The sequence below is a fragment of the Scleropages formosus genome, chromosome 15 (assembly GCF_900964775.1).
Source record: "Scleropages formosus chromosome 15, fSclFor1.1, whole genome shotgun sequence".
NCBI lineage: Eukaryota > Metazoa > Chordata > Actinopteri > Osteoglossiformes > Osteoglossidae > Scleropages > Scleropages formosus.
Genome location: NC_041820.1, coordinates 1754146 through 1768880, shown reverse-complemented (window position 1 = coordinate 1768880; position 14735 = coordinate 1754146). Strand labels below are relative to the sequence as shown.

General features: G+C 53.7%; 1 protein-coding gene across 1 annotated transcript in view; it reads right to left on the bottom strand.

The window, feature by feature from the left end:
* sobpa (sine oculis binding protein homolog (Drosophila) a) overlaps positions 1-14735 on the bottom strand; it is a 38346-nt gene that overhangs the window by 18984 nt on the left and 4627 nt on the right. Inside the window, exons 2-4 of the mRNA XM_029258656.1 lie at positions 9444-9579; positions 7190-7396; positions 2755-2906 (exon numbers count right to left, since the gene is read on the bottom strand). Of these exons, the coding sequence (XP_029114489.1) occupies positions 2755-2906; positions 7190-7396; positions 9444-9579 (495 nt within the window). The remainder of the gene's footprint in view (positions 1-2754; positions 2907-7189; positions 7397-9443; positions 9580-14735) is intronic.

Here is a 14735-nt window from a genome sequence, read left to right as displayed (position 1 = left end):
CCCCCCCACTCTGACAGCTGCTGTCAACAGGCCTTTTGAGCGGGAAACGTACAGGGGTGAGAGGAATCGACAGGTTCCCGCCGCAGCGAGACAAGCCGCATGGCAAAGGGTGTCCGTGTGTGTGTGTGTGTGTGTGTGTGTGTGTGTGTGTCTCACGCACAGCAAGTCACACACTGATCACTCGAATGTGGAAGACACACCCTTCGCAAGTACTTTAACACCCCAAGTCAATTTGGAGAAAAGTGTGCAATTAATGAATGACTAATAGAGGTAATGAGAACGAGCTTCTGTACGCGTCACACGCGTGGCCCCAGTGGGGCACTATCAGGCACAGACACAGACACAGGCTCCAGATACAGACAGAGACAGAGACACAGACACCAGACAGAGGCACAGACGCCAGACACAAACACAGACACCAGACTCCAGACACCAAACACAGACACAGACACAGACACCAGACAGAGGCACAGACACCAGACTCCAGACACCAAACACCAAACACAGACACAAGACACAGACACAAACACAGACAGAGACACAGACAGAGACACAGACAGAGACACAGACACAGACGCCAGACACAAACAGAGACACAGACTCCAGACACCAAACACAGACACCAGACAGAGGCAGACGCCAGACACAAACACAGACAGAGACACAGACACCAAACACAGACACCAGACACAAACACAAACACCAGACTCCAGACACAGACAGAGGTACAGACACCAGACACAAACACAGACTCCAGACACAGACAGAGACACAGACACCAGAATCCAGACACCAAACACAGACACAAACACAGACACCAGACTCCAGACACAGACAGAGACAGACACCAGACACAGACACCAAACACAAACACCAGACTCCAGACACAGACAGAGACACAGACACCAGGCTCCAGACACAGAGACAGACACCAAACACAGACACCAGACAGAGGCACAGACACCAGACACAAACACAGACACAGACAGAGGCACAGACACAGACACAAACACAGACACACAGACACCAGAGCTCCGCCTCCTCACACACAGGTATCACATGGCTGTTGTGGTCAAATCAATCATCAGTATCAATATGTGAAAATGTCAGTGAAGCACAGGAGTCCACAGTGGATTGTGTCTCATAAATTTCACATCCACCAATCAGTTTGATAATTAAATGGAATGCGGGTGGGGGGGGTACAGAGGTGCATGCGCCCCCACACCCTGTCACCCAACACTTATGAGAGAGGAGTGTTTTCTCTGACACACTATCCATTGTGTTTGCGTTTGAGAGCTGTTGGGGGGGGGGGCGGGGGGGCTACAGGAAGGGGTGGATCTCGGCGGTTCAGACAGAAAAACTGAGTGTGGGGGGGGGCTTGCCAAACCCCACAAGGTGACAGAGGGGGAGGGCAGGAACGGGAGCGCGACCGGGAGCGCAGAGCAGTTAGAGACGCCGCTGTCGCCACGGCGACCTTTCGCTGTGTAAACACCTTCCTGGGGGCCCTTTCTACATGTGACCTTTACTGGACTCTCAGGCTGCAATCTCAGCGCCGGAGCGATGCGTGACTCAGCTGTGGCAACCAGGGGGGGCTCTCAGTCGAAGCGCACGGCAGTGAGTCCTCCTGCTCTTCCGTCACCCCGACTCCCCCCCAGCCCCCTGTGAACGTCACGTCCGGCAGCACAAGAGTCACCCCGAGGGGCCCCGAGTCCGGCCGGTGGGGGTGACCTTTGAGAACGTGCTGAGCTGGACTGTGGAGCATCAGGCTGTGCAAACCAGTGCCGGCGACCAGGACCTCCTCAGCATAGGATCACAGTGACGCGTGAACTAAACAGGTAAATCGGTGTAAGCAGCTTCACAGCGGCCCTAAAGGTATACAGCTGTCATCTGGCCATCAAAGGTCCTGGGTTCGAATCCCATCTCCTGCTCCAATACCGCTGATCGAGGCACTTACCCTGAACTGAAAATTGCTCTGCTGTACGGGAAGTGTGAATCAGGGTAAAAGTATTAGTGCACAAACCTCCCACCGTAAGCGACTCTGGAGAAAAGGTGTCGAATATTAAACCGATGTGTCACAGAGCGCAACCCGACCTCAGCTTCCACAGGAAGCTGCTGTTGCTCTTCTTCACCGGTACATCTAGGATGGCGTGAACATAGCCTCCCCATCAGTGATCCCCCCCGGAGAGGCTCGGCAGGCTGGGACGGGCCATCAAACATCACGTGTGGAACTTGGCAACAGGAGAAGGAGGAGCCATTGAACTCTGACCCCAGGGAAGGCAGCGAGGAGATGCGCTGACACCCCTCAACCCCCCCCGCAGGGCTATCGGCAGTCGCCACGTGCCGGGAGCTCCCCCCTCTGCAGCGGCTCTGAAGGCCCAGTGATATGTGCTGATGGGAAACTAGTCTAGGACAAACGGGGTAAACGGAAAGGAAAACACTGCGTACTTACTGCGTAGCTCCTGACACGTCCGAGCTGAGACAGAGGAGAGAGAGAGCAGAGAGCGGCACGTGACTCAACAGAGCTGTGCTGCCACATCTGGGCTGTGACAACGGGACGTCCCCTACTTAGAGTGTGGCAACACGGCCAAGAGCCGGAGCCTGAGTCGGGAACCCATGAGGGGTGGGGCGGCCGCAGCGACCGTGTTGTTTCGCTACAGAGCCGTGCGGACACAAAGAGGAGGTGTTGGCGGTGCGGCGGGCGCGCCGCCGGCTGTGGGGGGGTGTGGGGTGGGGGTGGGGGGCGCGGGACCTCACCTTGTTGCGTTTGAAGTAGGCGCGGCGGCAGGCGGCGAAGCACTTCTCGCTGCAGAAGCTCTTGAGTTCGCTGCCCATGCTGAGGGAGTAGCGCTTGATGCCCACCTTCTGACACCAGGCGCACATGATCTGCACGTTGGACATGTCCTCGTCTGCGGCGGGATAGCGTGGGGGGGTACATGGAAATGGGGGGGGAAGGGAGAGATGTGAAGAGAGAGCAGTCAGGTGGAGAGGGCCTCTTAAAGGTGATGACAGGTTTCACACTGCAGTGCCCCTCAGAATGGGAGAGACCCCCTCCCCACACACACACACACACACACACACCAGTGTGTTTCCAGTCTGGTTTCCAGCACAGACGATTACAGAAAACAAACTGTAGCTTGTGGGCGCCAGCAGTTGAAGGAAGTCCACATTAAACCGCAGAGATACTGGTTCAAATCCCAAGGTGGACACTGCTGTTGAACCTTTAAACGGACAGCACATCTATATGACTCTTTTCTCTAAAGTGACTCACAGTGGGCTACTTACACTGATTTACCCATTTATAAGTTTTACTGGATCACTTCAGGGTAAATACCTTAATTAAGGGATTCGAACCTGACACCACTGCACCACCGGCTAGCAGTATTTTGGAGCAGAGCTGTGAAACTTGTCAGGTCTGGATAAAAGCATCTGGTAAAAATGGTAAAAAAATGAGAACGAACGATGATAATATTTTGAAAAATTATTTCCACCTTGGGTATGATCCACGTGTGTGTGTGTATTTCCACCTTAAGACAAAGAACATCAGTCTCGCGCCAACAGAACCGCTGTGGTGTTTTACCGCAGTCGCGGCTGTGATGGACAATGAACTGCTCGCAGGCCCCCGCACCGTAATTTACCCTCAGGTCTGAAGTTAGAAAGACATTTTTTATTTGGGGATTCCCCCCCCACCCCGATGGTGTGAGACAGACCCCCCCAGGGGAACAGCAACATTAGTTAAGGTGATGCTAACACTCAGGCCCTCTGTCTTCACAAGTGGGAGTCTTGGTTGGCGTTGCCATGGAAATAACCCCGCTCCAGGGAGGGGGGAGGGGTGGAACTCAAATCAATACGTTCGCCGTGGAGCGCGGGGGCTGGGGGGCGTGTCTGCGCTCTGACAGCAAGATGAGACGGAGGGGGCCGGGGGGGTGCACGCAGCGAACGTGCTCTGAATGACACAGGTTCGTCTGCGGCTGCGTCTGGACGATGGAGAAGCTGGACCGGTGGGGTTGGGGGCTTGTAAAACGACAAAGTGGGGGTGTGACTTCACCCTTCACCTTGCGACCACCCACTACCCAAGGTGCTAAGTTAACTGGTGCCGGGCTGTGTCACCCCCCCCGTCACCCTCCACAACCCCCCGCAACCCCCCCCCCCCCACCCCTGTCATGTTGTATAAGCGTGTCAGACTGCCTGCACCCAGCAGAGTGAGGACTGACAGCAGATCACTCCCCTGATGATTCCTGACAGCTCTGCCCTCCCAGGCGGGGGGGGCTTGCTGTCGCCCGAGGGGTGTTTCACCGCAGTCGGGAGACTCTGAGAACACTGTGCTGACAGGGGAATCAGTCACGAGTCCCCCACAAACATGTGGTAGGGAAACAAAAGGTTCTGGATGAGGTCTGTGGGCTGGAGAAGATGTTGGTGACCACCTATCTGTCAGTGTGTGTGTGTGTGTGTGTGTGTGTGTGTGTGTGTGTGTGTGTGTGTGACTGGGCAGGTGGGAGACTGAAGACTACATACTGGTATATTATCAAAAATATTCCATGTCTGCATGAAGAAGATTTATATTCATATGCAGTCTTTAGCTCTGCTCAGGGAGCCTTTACCTCTCCTCGGGGAGCCTTTACTTTTCTTTGGGGAGTCTTTACCTCTCCTCTGGGAACCTTTACTTTTCCTTGGGGAGTCTTTACCTTTCCTCGGGGAATCTTGACTTTTCCTTGAAGAGCCTTTACCTTTCCTCGGGGAGTCTTTGCCTTTCCTTGGGGAGTCTTTACCTTTTCTTGGGGAATCTTGACTTTTCCTTGAAGAGCCTTTACCTTTCCTCGGGGAGTCTTTGCCTTTCCTTGAAGAGCCTTTACCTTTCCTCTGGGAGTCTTTACCTTTCCTCGGGGAATCTTGACTTATCCTTGAAGAGCCTTTACCTTTCCTTGGGGAGTCTTTACCTTTCCTTGGGGAGTCTTTACCTTTCCTCAGGGAATCTTTACTTTTCCTTGCGAAGCCTTTACCTTTTACTCGGGGAGTCTTTGCCTTTCCTTGGGGAGTCTTTACTTTTCCTTGCGAAGCCTTTACCTTTCCTTGGGAAGTCTTTACCTTTTCTCTGGGAATCTTGACTTTTCCTTGGGAAGCCTTTACCTTTCCTCGGGGAGTCTTTACCTCTCCTCGGGGAATCTTGACTTTTCCTTGGAGAGCCTTTACCTTTCCTCGGGGAGTCTTTACCTTTCGTCGGGGAGTCTTTACCTTTCCTCAGGGAGTCTACTTTTCCTCGGGGAGCCTTTAGCTGTACTCTGATATAAAAGGCAAATTGATGAGGAGAAACAGCTGTCACTTGTCACAGTCAGACTTAAATCCATAAGGTGTCATTAATCCTGTCACCTCGGCCATCGAAAGCACTCAGGAGCTTCTCTTCTCTTCTCTTCTCTTCTATTCTCTTCTCTTCTCTTCTCTTCTCTCCTCCATCTTCCTGCTCCACAGAGACCAAATGCCTCCCAAGTGAGTTCTGCTTTAAAGACCAATTTGCCACGAAGGGGGCTAACTCCCTCGGGGAGCTAGACGCACAGCAGACGCAAGGCTAATACTTCATCAGCACGCGCCAGAGTGAAAACCTTTCAGCTGCTCTCTCTCTCTCTCTCTCTCTCTCTCTCTCTCTCTCTCTCTCTCACACACACACACACACACACACACACACACACACAGAGTGGACTGAATTACAGTGTGGAGCCCAAATACTGTGCATCCATATTCATGTTGCTCTCGGCTCTGGCCTGTTCCTCACATGAAGAGGCAAGAGAGGAAGCTGCCCCCCTCAGTCTGCACTCGCACTGCCGCTCATACCCTAAACCGATAGACGACCTTCCCCGAGGCCCATCCTGCTGCCCGCTGGGCCACTGGTCACTGGCTGCAGAGTTCGACATCGCCCACCCGGGCTCGGTCATGAACACACCCTGTAAACCATCGTCGCTCAGCCTCGGAGCTTCCTGTTCTCCGTTCTTCTACAGGCAGCGAGTGGCAGGGGGTGTGTGGCGGGGGGCGAGCCGCGGTCCCGCTAGGCGTTTCGCTCAGAGTTGCAGCCAAGCGGAGGAAACCCGCTGTAATTACCATCCGTGGCAAATAGCTGCATCCGTGAGCCGTAACCCCCCCCAACTTGAGGCTCAAAAGCCCCTCTGTGCTCTGGCAGCAGGGCAATGGGGGGGGGAACGCCTGGCCAAATTCGAAATCCGAGTCGGACCTGTGCCCGTTTCTCGCCTCGGAACGAGCCGATGAATAATTCAGAGGTGGGGTTGGGGGAGGGGTGGGTTGGCTGCCAGTGAAGTCCGCCATCTGTTCCACCACCCCCCCTTCCCCCACACCGCAGCGAGGTGCCGCAGAGAACCAAGGGGCTCGACTCAGGTGATGCCAACAGCCCCCACCCGCACGGAGCTCTCCCCCACTTCTTGCTGTCTGATCACTCCTCTGTTTGCTTCCAGTCTGGTGACACACACACACGCGCGCACACAGAAACAGTGGTGCAACGGTGGTTCTCTAAAAGGTAGTTTTTTGTCATTATTACTTCTTAAACGTCTCCCTATGGTCACAGATGTGCATCAACCATTCTAACATCTGAAGTCGGCGGTACGGTGGCACAGCGAGTAGCCTTGCTGTCTCACAGAGCCTGGGTGGAGCGAGAGGATGTTGGTTCGATCGCCACTCAGTCTGTGTGGAGTTTGCATGTTCTCCCTGTGTCTGTGTGTGGGTGCTCTGGTTTCCTCCCACAGTCCAAAGACATGCTGTTCAGGTTCACTCATAGTGTGTGAGTGACAGAGAGAGAGTGTGTGTGTGTGTTCCACTAATGTATGTATGAGTGACCCAGTGTAAGTAGTGTATCAAGCAGTGTAAGTCACCACGGTGAATAAGGTGATAACGCTACATAGAGTTCATTGGAAGTTGCCTTGGAGAAAAGTGTTTGCTAAATATATAAATGTGAATGAAAGTCACGCTTCTCAACCGCAGCTACGATGTAAAGTTATTTATCACATTTATGTTTCCATCACAGACTTCATCCAAATACGCTACAAAGACATTGCCCAGGTGTAAAGGTGTACTTGAGGTGTCGAGGGTGTGTGGGACATGTCCACATGTGGCAGGTGTCAGGTGTGGGACATGTTTGTGTCTGTGGGAGCTGTCCATGTATGTGGGAGGTGACCAGCTGCAAGTTCCTCACCTGCTGGTGGCTTGATCAGTGGGGGCGGGATGAGGGGGACGATGATGGGGATGTTCCCGTGCTCCTTGGCACCGGTCGAGGAAGAGGAGGGCGTGCTGGACGGCTCCGTCATCCCGTTCCGTGAGCTGGGCGTGGCATGGGAGCTGTTTGCGTTCATTGGCGACCCGACGCTTTCCTCCATCAGTTTGGCTTTTGGCAGCGAGTTCTCTGCAGGGGACACAGGAGGACTCAACGTGTAAACTCTGCTAAGGCACAACTACTCTGATGGTGACATTCACATCTGGACATTTAGAGGTCACTTCCCCACACTGCGTCAGCACTGAAGACCTGGAGGATTGCGGGCAAGTTGTGCCTTCAAACCCCACAGCGACGAGGCCTGTGTCCTGCTGCTGTCCTCCAGCTGCGGACTCGTGTCATCAGGCCCACTTAGTTCTGGCCTCCGTCATTGGCCCTGGCTGTACAACACGTATCCAATGGATACTAACAGAGCAAAAGAACTGATCCAACTTCCTGCTCACGGTGAACCGTTTGACCGCAGGTGACCGAAAAGCCACATGGCCGCAAAATGAATGAACCAAATGAATGCGAATCTGAACATGTCTGTCCTGAGAAGAGACACACCAGGCAAATGCTGGGGTACTGGGGTACGAGGGAACGGGCTGCACGTTGCGACAGGTTTTGCCGTGGCCACCAGAAAATGTCATAAATCCCGTTAAACTAGCAAATATCTACCGAAATGTTCAGTGTCAAAAGGTTTGCATGCTGAGATGATGAGACATTCAGACAGGCACACGGGGGCGTTGTGAACCTCGTCTGCCCAAAGAATTGGCATGATTAAAATTGGGGTGAAACATGAAAAAAGGTGTTTAAGTACAGCTGTTGAGTGTACAGGCTGTCCTTTGTCCCCCGTTTGTGTCACGCATGCAGGCACTGCACCCCCCCAACCCGCCCATCAAAGCCCTGCACAGCTTAGCCTAACAACATTCTGTGGATACTTAGCTGTTTTTTTTTTTTTTAAACTGGCGGCATTCTGTAACCATGGCAACCGCCCTTTCTTTCCCAAACGCGTTCCACTAACGAGGTGAAAATTATCGTGGCCAATCGCCGGCTCCGGCAGGACACAATCCTTTCACGGACCATTACCCTGACGGAGAAATTAAATATTCAAATACCTCGCCCCCAAATTGGCAGGCGATTAGAGCTTTCTCCCAGGTTGTGGGGAGGACACCGACATGCGGGCGTTTGTTTTATTCATCCGTAGCGAGTAAAAGCAGGTGGAAAACAATCCCGTACCTCATTTCTACGGTCTGTCAGCAGAGAGCTACACCAGCCTGGATAGGACACCGGCGCTGCTTACCTTTCGAAATTTAATTATTAAGCGTTGACAGTAACTTATGTCTTTACTTCTCCCAGAATGCATCTCTCTCCCTGTCAGGAGCCAATATTACGGCAGACTGTCGCATTCTGCCAGGTGCACTTTCGATTTTTCTCTTTCCAAATGACTCGCTACACTGTCGAAGTACCCTGTGACCGGGAAGCGGGTGGTCGGAGGTGGAGGGAACCCGGCTGGGGTGACCACAGCACTCTGGGAAAGAGCAAGCCGCCCCAGTACAGCGCAGGTTCTGGACCCACATCAGCCCAAGAGAAAACTTATGCAGGCAAAACGTAGCCGCAATGGAGGAACCAATTAACACACGGCACTTTGTTTAAAGAAATACATTTCAGCAATTCCCCCTCAACATTTATGTGCAATTTGAGATAAATTAGCTCCTTAATTAGGGCCTCATTGTTTCCTGCCTAATCTCGCCATTCACAGGGAAGGTGGCGGACAATGAGAAACGCTGTAATCTGCACGCGCGTTTTGTTCTGCGCTGGAATGTAATTACGCTTCTAAACAAGTACGCGCTGGTGAGGGTTCGAGGCTCACACGTGCGGGATGTCGCAGCTCTCACCACTAATCTTGGTGGCACAGAAGGGATTAGCATCCCATTGTGTCCCAGACCGCAGATGCCAGACAATGAAGATGCTTGTTGGCCTTAAAGAGCAGGAGGTGCACTGCAGCCTGGAGAGATTGCTGCTGCGTGGAAGATCTTCATGCTGCCAAAAGCTTCCATAACTCATGGGGGATGATGGGACAGTCCGACATGTTTACTCAGTACGACGGTTCTTCGGGGCCCACCTGGGATCAAGGGAGCCCAAACGGAGATCTGCCCTCTCTATCTCCTACCTGCCCAGGTATGATTCCCACCCTCACCTTTCAGGACGGAGATGTGCTGGCGGGTCTCGCCGTCAGGGTAGTTGCGGATCTCGATGTCGTCCGAGTCCTTCAGCTCCACTTTGTCGTAGCCGTACCAGCCCAGAAGCTCGTTCATTGTGTTCTCGGCAAAGCTCTGCAAGGAAAGGAGACGCCAACCACTGTAATTCACCATACAGCACGATAAAAAGCAACTGTGGGGCATGAAGGTACTCCAACACCTGAAGGTCAACACTCCCAACAGTCCCCCTTCCATGTCCAGCCCACACAACAAAGCACAACTTCCTTCTTCTGCCCCTTCTCTGAGATCACCTGCTTCCTGCAGTTGCCTGGATTACAAGTAGGGTGCTGGCTGGGGGCATTAAACTGGAAAGCAACTGCATGGCACAAAACCCAGGGAGGAACCGAAACCCCAACCGACCTGCAAAGGTGGTGAGCCTTCCTCCTTGCTCATCTCTTCTGGGTCCTTAGTACAGTCCGCCTGCTGAGCTATGGGCAGCATCACCATCCTTACAATAAATTTCAATGACTGCAGGTCACAGGCTACAGAGACCAGGCACAATGGGCCCAATGAGCATCCTGTCCTCCTTGATCTGATTCAAAACCAGCACAGAACTAGAGAATACTTGGGTCAGAGCAGTCTGGATCCCATCAAGAACCCATCAGGGACCAGTCCAAAAGTAGCCCAGAACAACTCTGTAAAAGTCCAGAACTTGCAGAGACCTGGTTCAGAAACATACCGGAACTGGTCTGGAATGATACCATGTGGACCTGTACGTGCTCCACAAACAACCTCACAGACACTTCCCACAAGGTTCCATCCATGATTCACAGACCTCAGTGACGCCACCCTTCACCCCCCCAGCCCTTCCTGCAGCTCAGAGCCACTGCGGCACCACAACCTGCTTCCCCAGATCCAAAACCCAGCTTGGTGTGTCTACGGACACCCAACCTGACCGAGACTGGGACGGCACAGGCAACTGTCTTTTCACATTAGTCTGGATTCGTTGACACTAGCAGGAGGTCCAGAGGAGCTGAAGGTTGCCTTTCACGTGTTTGACTGCTGTATGACAGAACTGAGCAGGAAGTTCAACAGAGCTGCAGGTAAACATCCATGCTGACCCGCCATGTCCATCCCAGCAGGGGTGTCGACCAGGTGCTGTAAAAGGCAAGGAACAGAGTTAGGATCGCACTCTAGATGGACCGGGCTTCTCGTGCTCCTGCCTCGCTCTCTGGGTATGGCAGCGGTCCGGCCAAGGAGGCCACAAAGAGAAGAGATGCACCGGGCCGGATCGGAACCTGCCACCTGAGGAGTGACCTCTTCCCACCCCACCCCCTCCAAGCCCAAAATGGAGCCTCCCCACCTGCTTCCTGTAACCATACACCCCAGACAGAGGGACTGTGTGTCCTGCCAAGGCAAAGAACACGAGAACGTTCCCCTCCGCCCGACACCGAGAACTTTCACTCCATTCCGACACTGAAACTATCTCCTCACTCGGACACAAAGGAAACTTTGTCTCGGCGCAAAATAGCTCTGAACCTGCGCCGCACGGCGCACCAGACAACAAACAGCGGATCGTCCCGAGACGCAACGTTTAGCTTCACGCCGACTGCATGCGGTTCAGCGAAGGAGCCACGCGCGTGCCCGGGAGGATCTCCTGACGCCCCGCGGGGAGGCCCGAGCTCGACGCACACCGGGAACCAACGTAACGAGTCTCGAACAGAACTTTGAAGAAAGTTCACGACGCTCCAACAGCGGAAGATCGTTGTCCAGACAAAGAACCGACACTCATACACTCCAGCTGGGGAACTCCAGCTGGGAGAGGCACGCTGACAAACGTGTGAGACACAGTGCGAAGGGATCCTCGAGTTCACAGCCACCCAGAGCAAACGTCAGGAACCCTCGGTGCGCTTCAGCGGGGAGCACAGGGCAACCGTCCCACTTCTGGCATGAAAGAAACTTCCTCTCGACCTGCAAGGACAACAGTTCCCGATCTCCCACGCAACCTTAGTCTAATTCACAGCAGGTGTCACGGTGGAGGTGGGCGCGTTGCCATGGAGACTGCCCGCAACGCTCGCCAAGTGCACACCTGGTGAGATGCGACTTGTGCGGTACAGTCGATGCAGTTGCCTGTCACTCATACAGTCGAACCCAAGCCAAACCCGTGGCACAGGGCCTTCTCGATCCACGACCACCCCACGAGCGCCAGGGCGGAGGGCCGCTAACCAACCGCCACGGATCACGGCCCACATCCATTAAGTCGTCGCAAAAGGCGGCGTGGGCTCCACGACGCCGCTTCTGCCGTCTTCAACGAGAGACGAGTGAGCGCTGGGGCCAGGTGTATGACTAACGATCAGCAGCGGGAGCAGAGCTGTCACCCGCTGCAGCTTGGGCGGGACGGCCCATCGGGGACACCCACGGTCGGCACAGCTGAGCTCCAGCGGTTCGACCGCAGATTGACTGCACTTTTTTTGACGGACAGGTCAGGATTTCAGTGAATATGATCTCCAAGAATTTATTCTTCTTTCTCCTGCCTTGGCCTATGACACCGAAAATTTCAAATGCATTTCCCCGTCCTGCGAAGTAAAAAAAGAGATTCGGCCGTACGCCTCAAACAGCCGTAACGCCGGAGAAAATTATTTTTGAAATAATCTGGATTTCGACTTTTTACTCAGGCTCGATACACTGCGACGGTCTAGATAGTGTCAGTTATTGAGTGAATTTGTGATGTCTGCGGTGCACAGAGTTGGACGGATCGGCGACACAGCGCAGCAGCGCTGGATACGGGAACATCGACTTTCCACAGAAACAGCAACACGAGATTAATGAATGACAAATGTTAAAACAACCGTTGGCCAGAAATCTTATCGAGGGCTTCAGCCACTTGTATTTGTTCATTTAGCTGATACTTCTTCCAAAACAACTTACAATACCGTTACTACATACACTGATTTATGCATTCAAACAGCCGGGTAGTTTTCGATGGAACATTGCAGAGTAAGTACCCTGATCAAGAGGGGCACGGTGGTGCAGTAGGTTTGGCCTGTGCCTGCTGTGTGGCAGGTCTGGGGTTTGAGCCCCACTAGGGTTGCCTTGTGGCGGACTGGTGTCCCATACGGGGTGTGTCCCCTCCCCCGTTTGGCCTTACACCTTCTGTTACCATGTGCACTCTGGTTCACCTCAACCCCGCTTCTACAACAGGTGTGACATTCGAACCTGGGACCTCTGAGTCCAAAAGTGGCTGTGTCATTCACTGCACCACCTGCCGAAAAACCCATTTTCTCTTTATCTGGTGAGCGGCAGAGGTTGTTGAACTCACAGGGGGAAACCACGGGACCCGAGTGCGCGTGAGGATCTCTCCGGACCTGGGGGTGTTGAAGCGGGGCGGATTCACACCGGAAACATCAAACTGTCCCACAGCTGTCCGCGGCAGCTCTTCCCCACGTCAACCACTAGGTGTCCGTGTCGAGGCTCTCAGGAGTACGTTACACAGAAACCAGAGTGGATGCTCAAACAAGAAAAAAGGCAGTGAATGACATTTTCCCGGATACCGAAAACTCCCCAAAGGTCCGAAGATGCTGCGTTATTTATTCCAGAGATGATCGCTGACGAAAGTTGAATGACCCTCACCGAGATCAACTTCAGCGCTGACTGTACGTCTTGATGCGAAACAAATGAATGAGAAAAGTAGAATACAGTAAAATGCGCGCAGGACACACACAAGCAGGCCTGTGCAGCCATCTGCTGTCGGCTGCTTTCACAGCACGGTCCATCTGAGCAGGGTTTGGCACGCAGGATCTCAGCAATCAGATCTGCTCCTAATCTGCTCCCATATTGTGAAGGAGATTTACTTCTCTAAATCACATTTAGAACAATCTCATGTACTAAATCCTATTCAAATCAAATTGAGACGATGCGCTATGTGCAGAGATAACCAAAGGAAACGGGGCGAAAATTAAAAGCGCCGTAAAGACAAAACTGAGCGAACGAACCCTCGTCGCAGTTCGGTGCTATATTTATTTATTTAGCAGACGCTTTTCTCCAAAGAGACTTCCGATGAACTCTATGTAGCGTTATGAGCCCACACACCTTATTCACCACGGTGACTTACACTGCTAGATACACTACTTACACTGGGTCACTCATCCATACATCAGTGGAACACACACACACTCTCAATCACGCACTATGGGTTAACCTGAACAGCATGTCTTTGGAGGGTGGCAGGAAACCCACAGAAACAAAGGGCGAACATGAAAACTCCACACAGACTGAGTGGGGATCGAATCCACGTCCTCTCACATCCACCCAAGCGTCGTGAGACAGCAGCACGATTCGCGGTACCACTATGCTGCCTGTGCTAAAATCAGGATCGCCCTGGTACCCTGGGAACGTGACTGGCTGCAGCCCATCTACCAGTGACCCTGGAGCAGGCCGCCCGCACACACACACACACACACACACACACACACACACACACACACACACACACACGCTCGGCTCTAACTGTCCGACAGCGTGGAAAGTCAACCAAAACAAGTCCCGCTGCGACAGCTCAGAGGCGGACGGGCCGCCTGCCGCGTGACACGTGTGCAGTGACACAGATCAAAGGTGTTCGGCTGGGGAGCACCCCCAGGTTCACGGCAACGGCGACGAGAACCGCCATCCCTGCCTTCAGCGAGACAGCGCCGCGGTGCATGCCGTTGTCGGACAGCGTGGCGTGGAAGGCGATGTCGATATTTCCGACTGTTTATTAGTCATGAGCGGCAGAGCAAAGCCGAGTGGATATTAAAAGCCCGTCGAACACCGGTGCGTGTTCATGCGAGAGCTGCGGCTGCGCCGCTCTCATTTTCCGCGCTTTATGTGGCAGATCTGTGCCGCTGATCAGGGACCCCATGTGGTCTTACCCTGAGCCGCCCTCCCTCTCTCCTGCGCTCCGTCCACATCTCCCTCTGTCCCTTTGTCACAGTGCCACCGCCAGAAGGCAGGAGATAAAGAGCGTGGACTCGGGGAATCCAGTCCCGCGGTAGCTGGCAGTGAGAGCTCTCCAGTGCCGAGTGGAGGAATGGGCACGGAGCCCCGGGCAGCGGGGTGTCAAATGGCGAGACACAGGCGAGCAGACGCAGGTTAGCGGAGACAGGCTCATGGGGAATGGACAATACACGGGCTAGCGGGCCAGTGGACACGCGCTAGCGGAGACAATGTGTGGAAAGGCAAAGAGCGACGGGCCGAGAGACGCGGGACAGGAGACTGTCCCATCAAGGTGACGTCAAGCCCGCTGACAGCCCGAC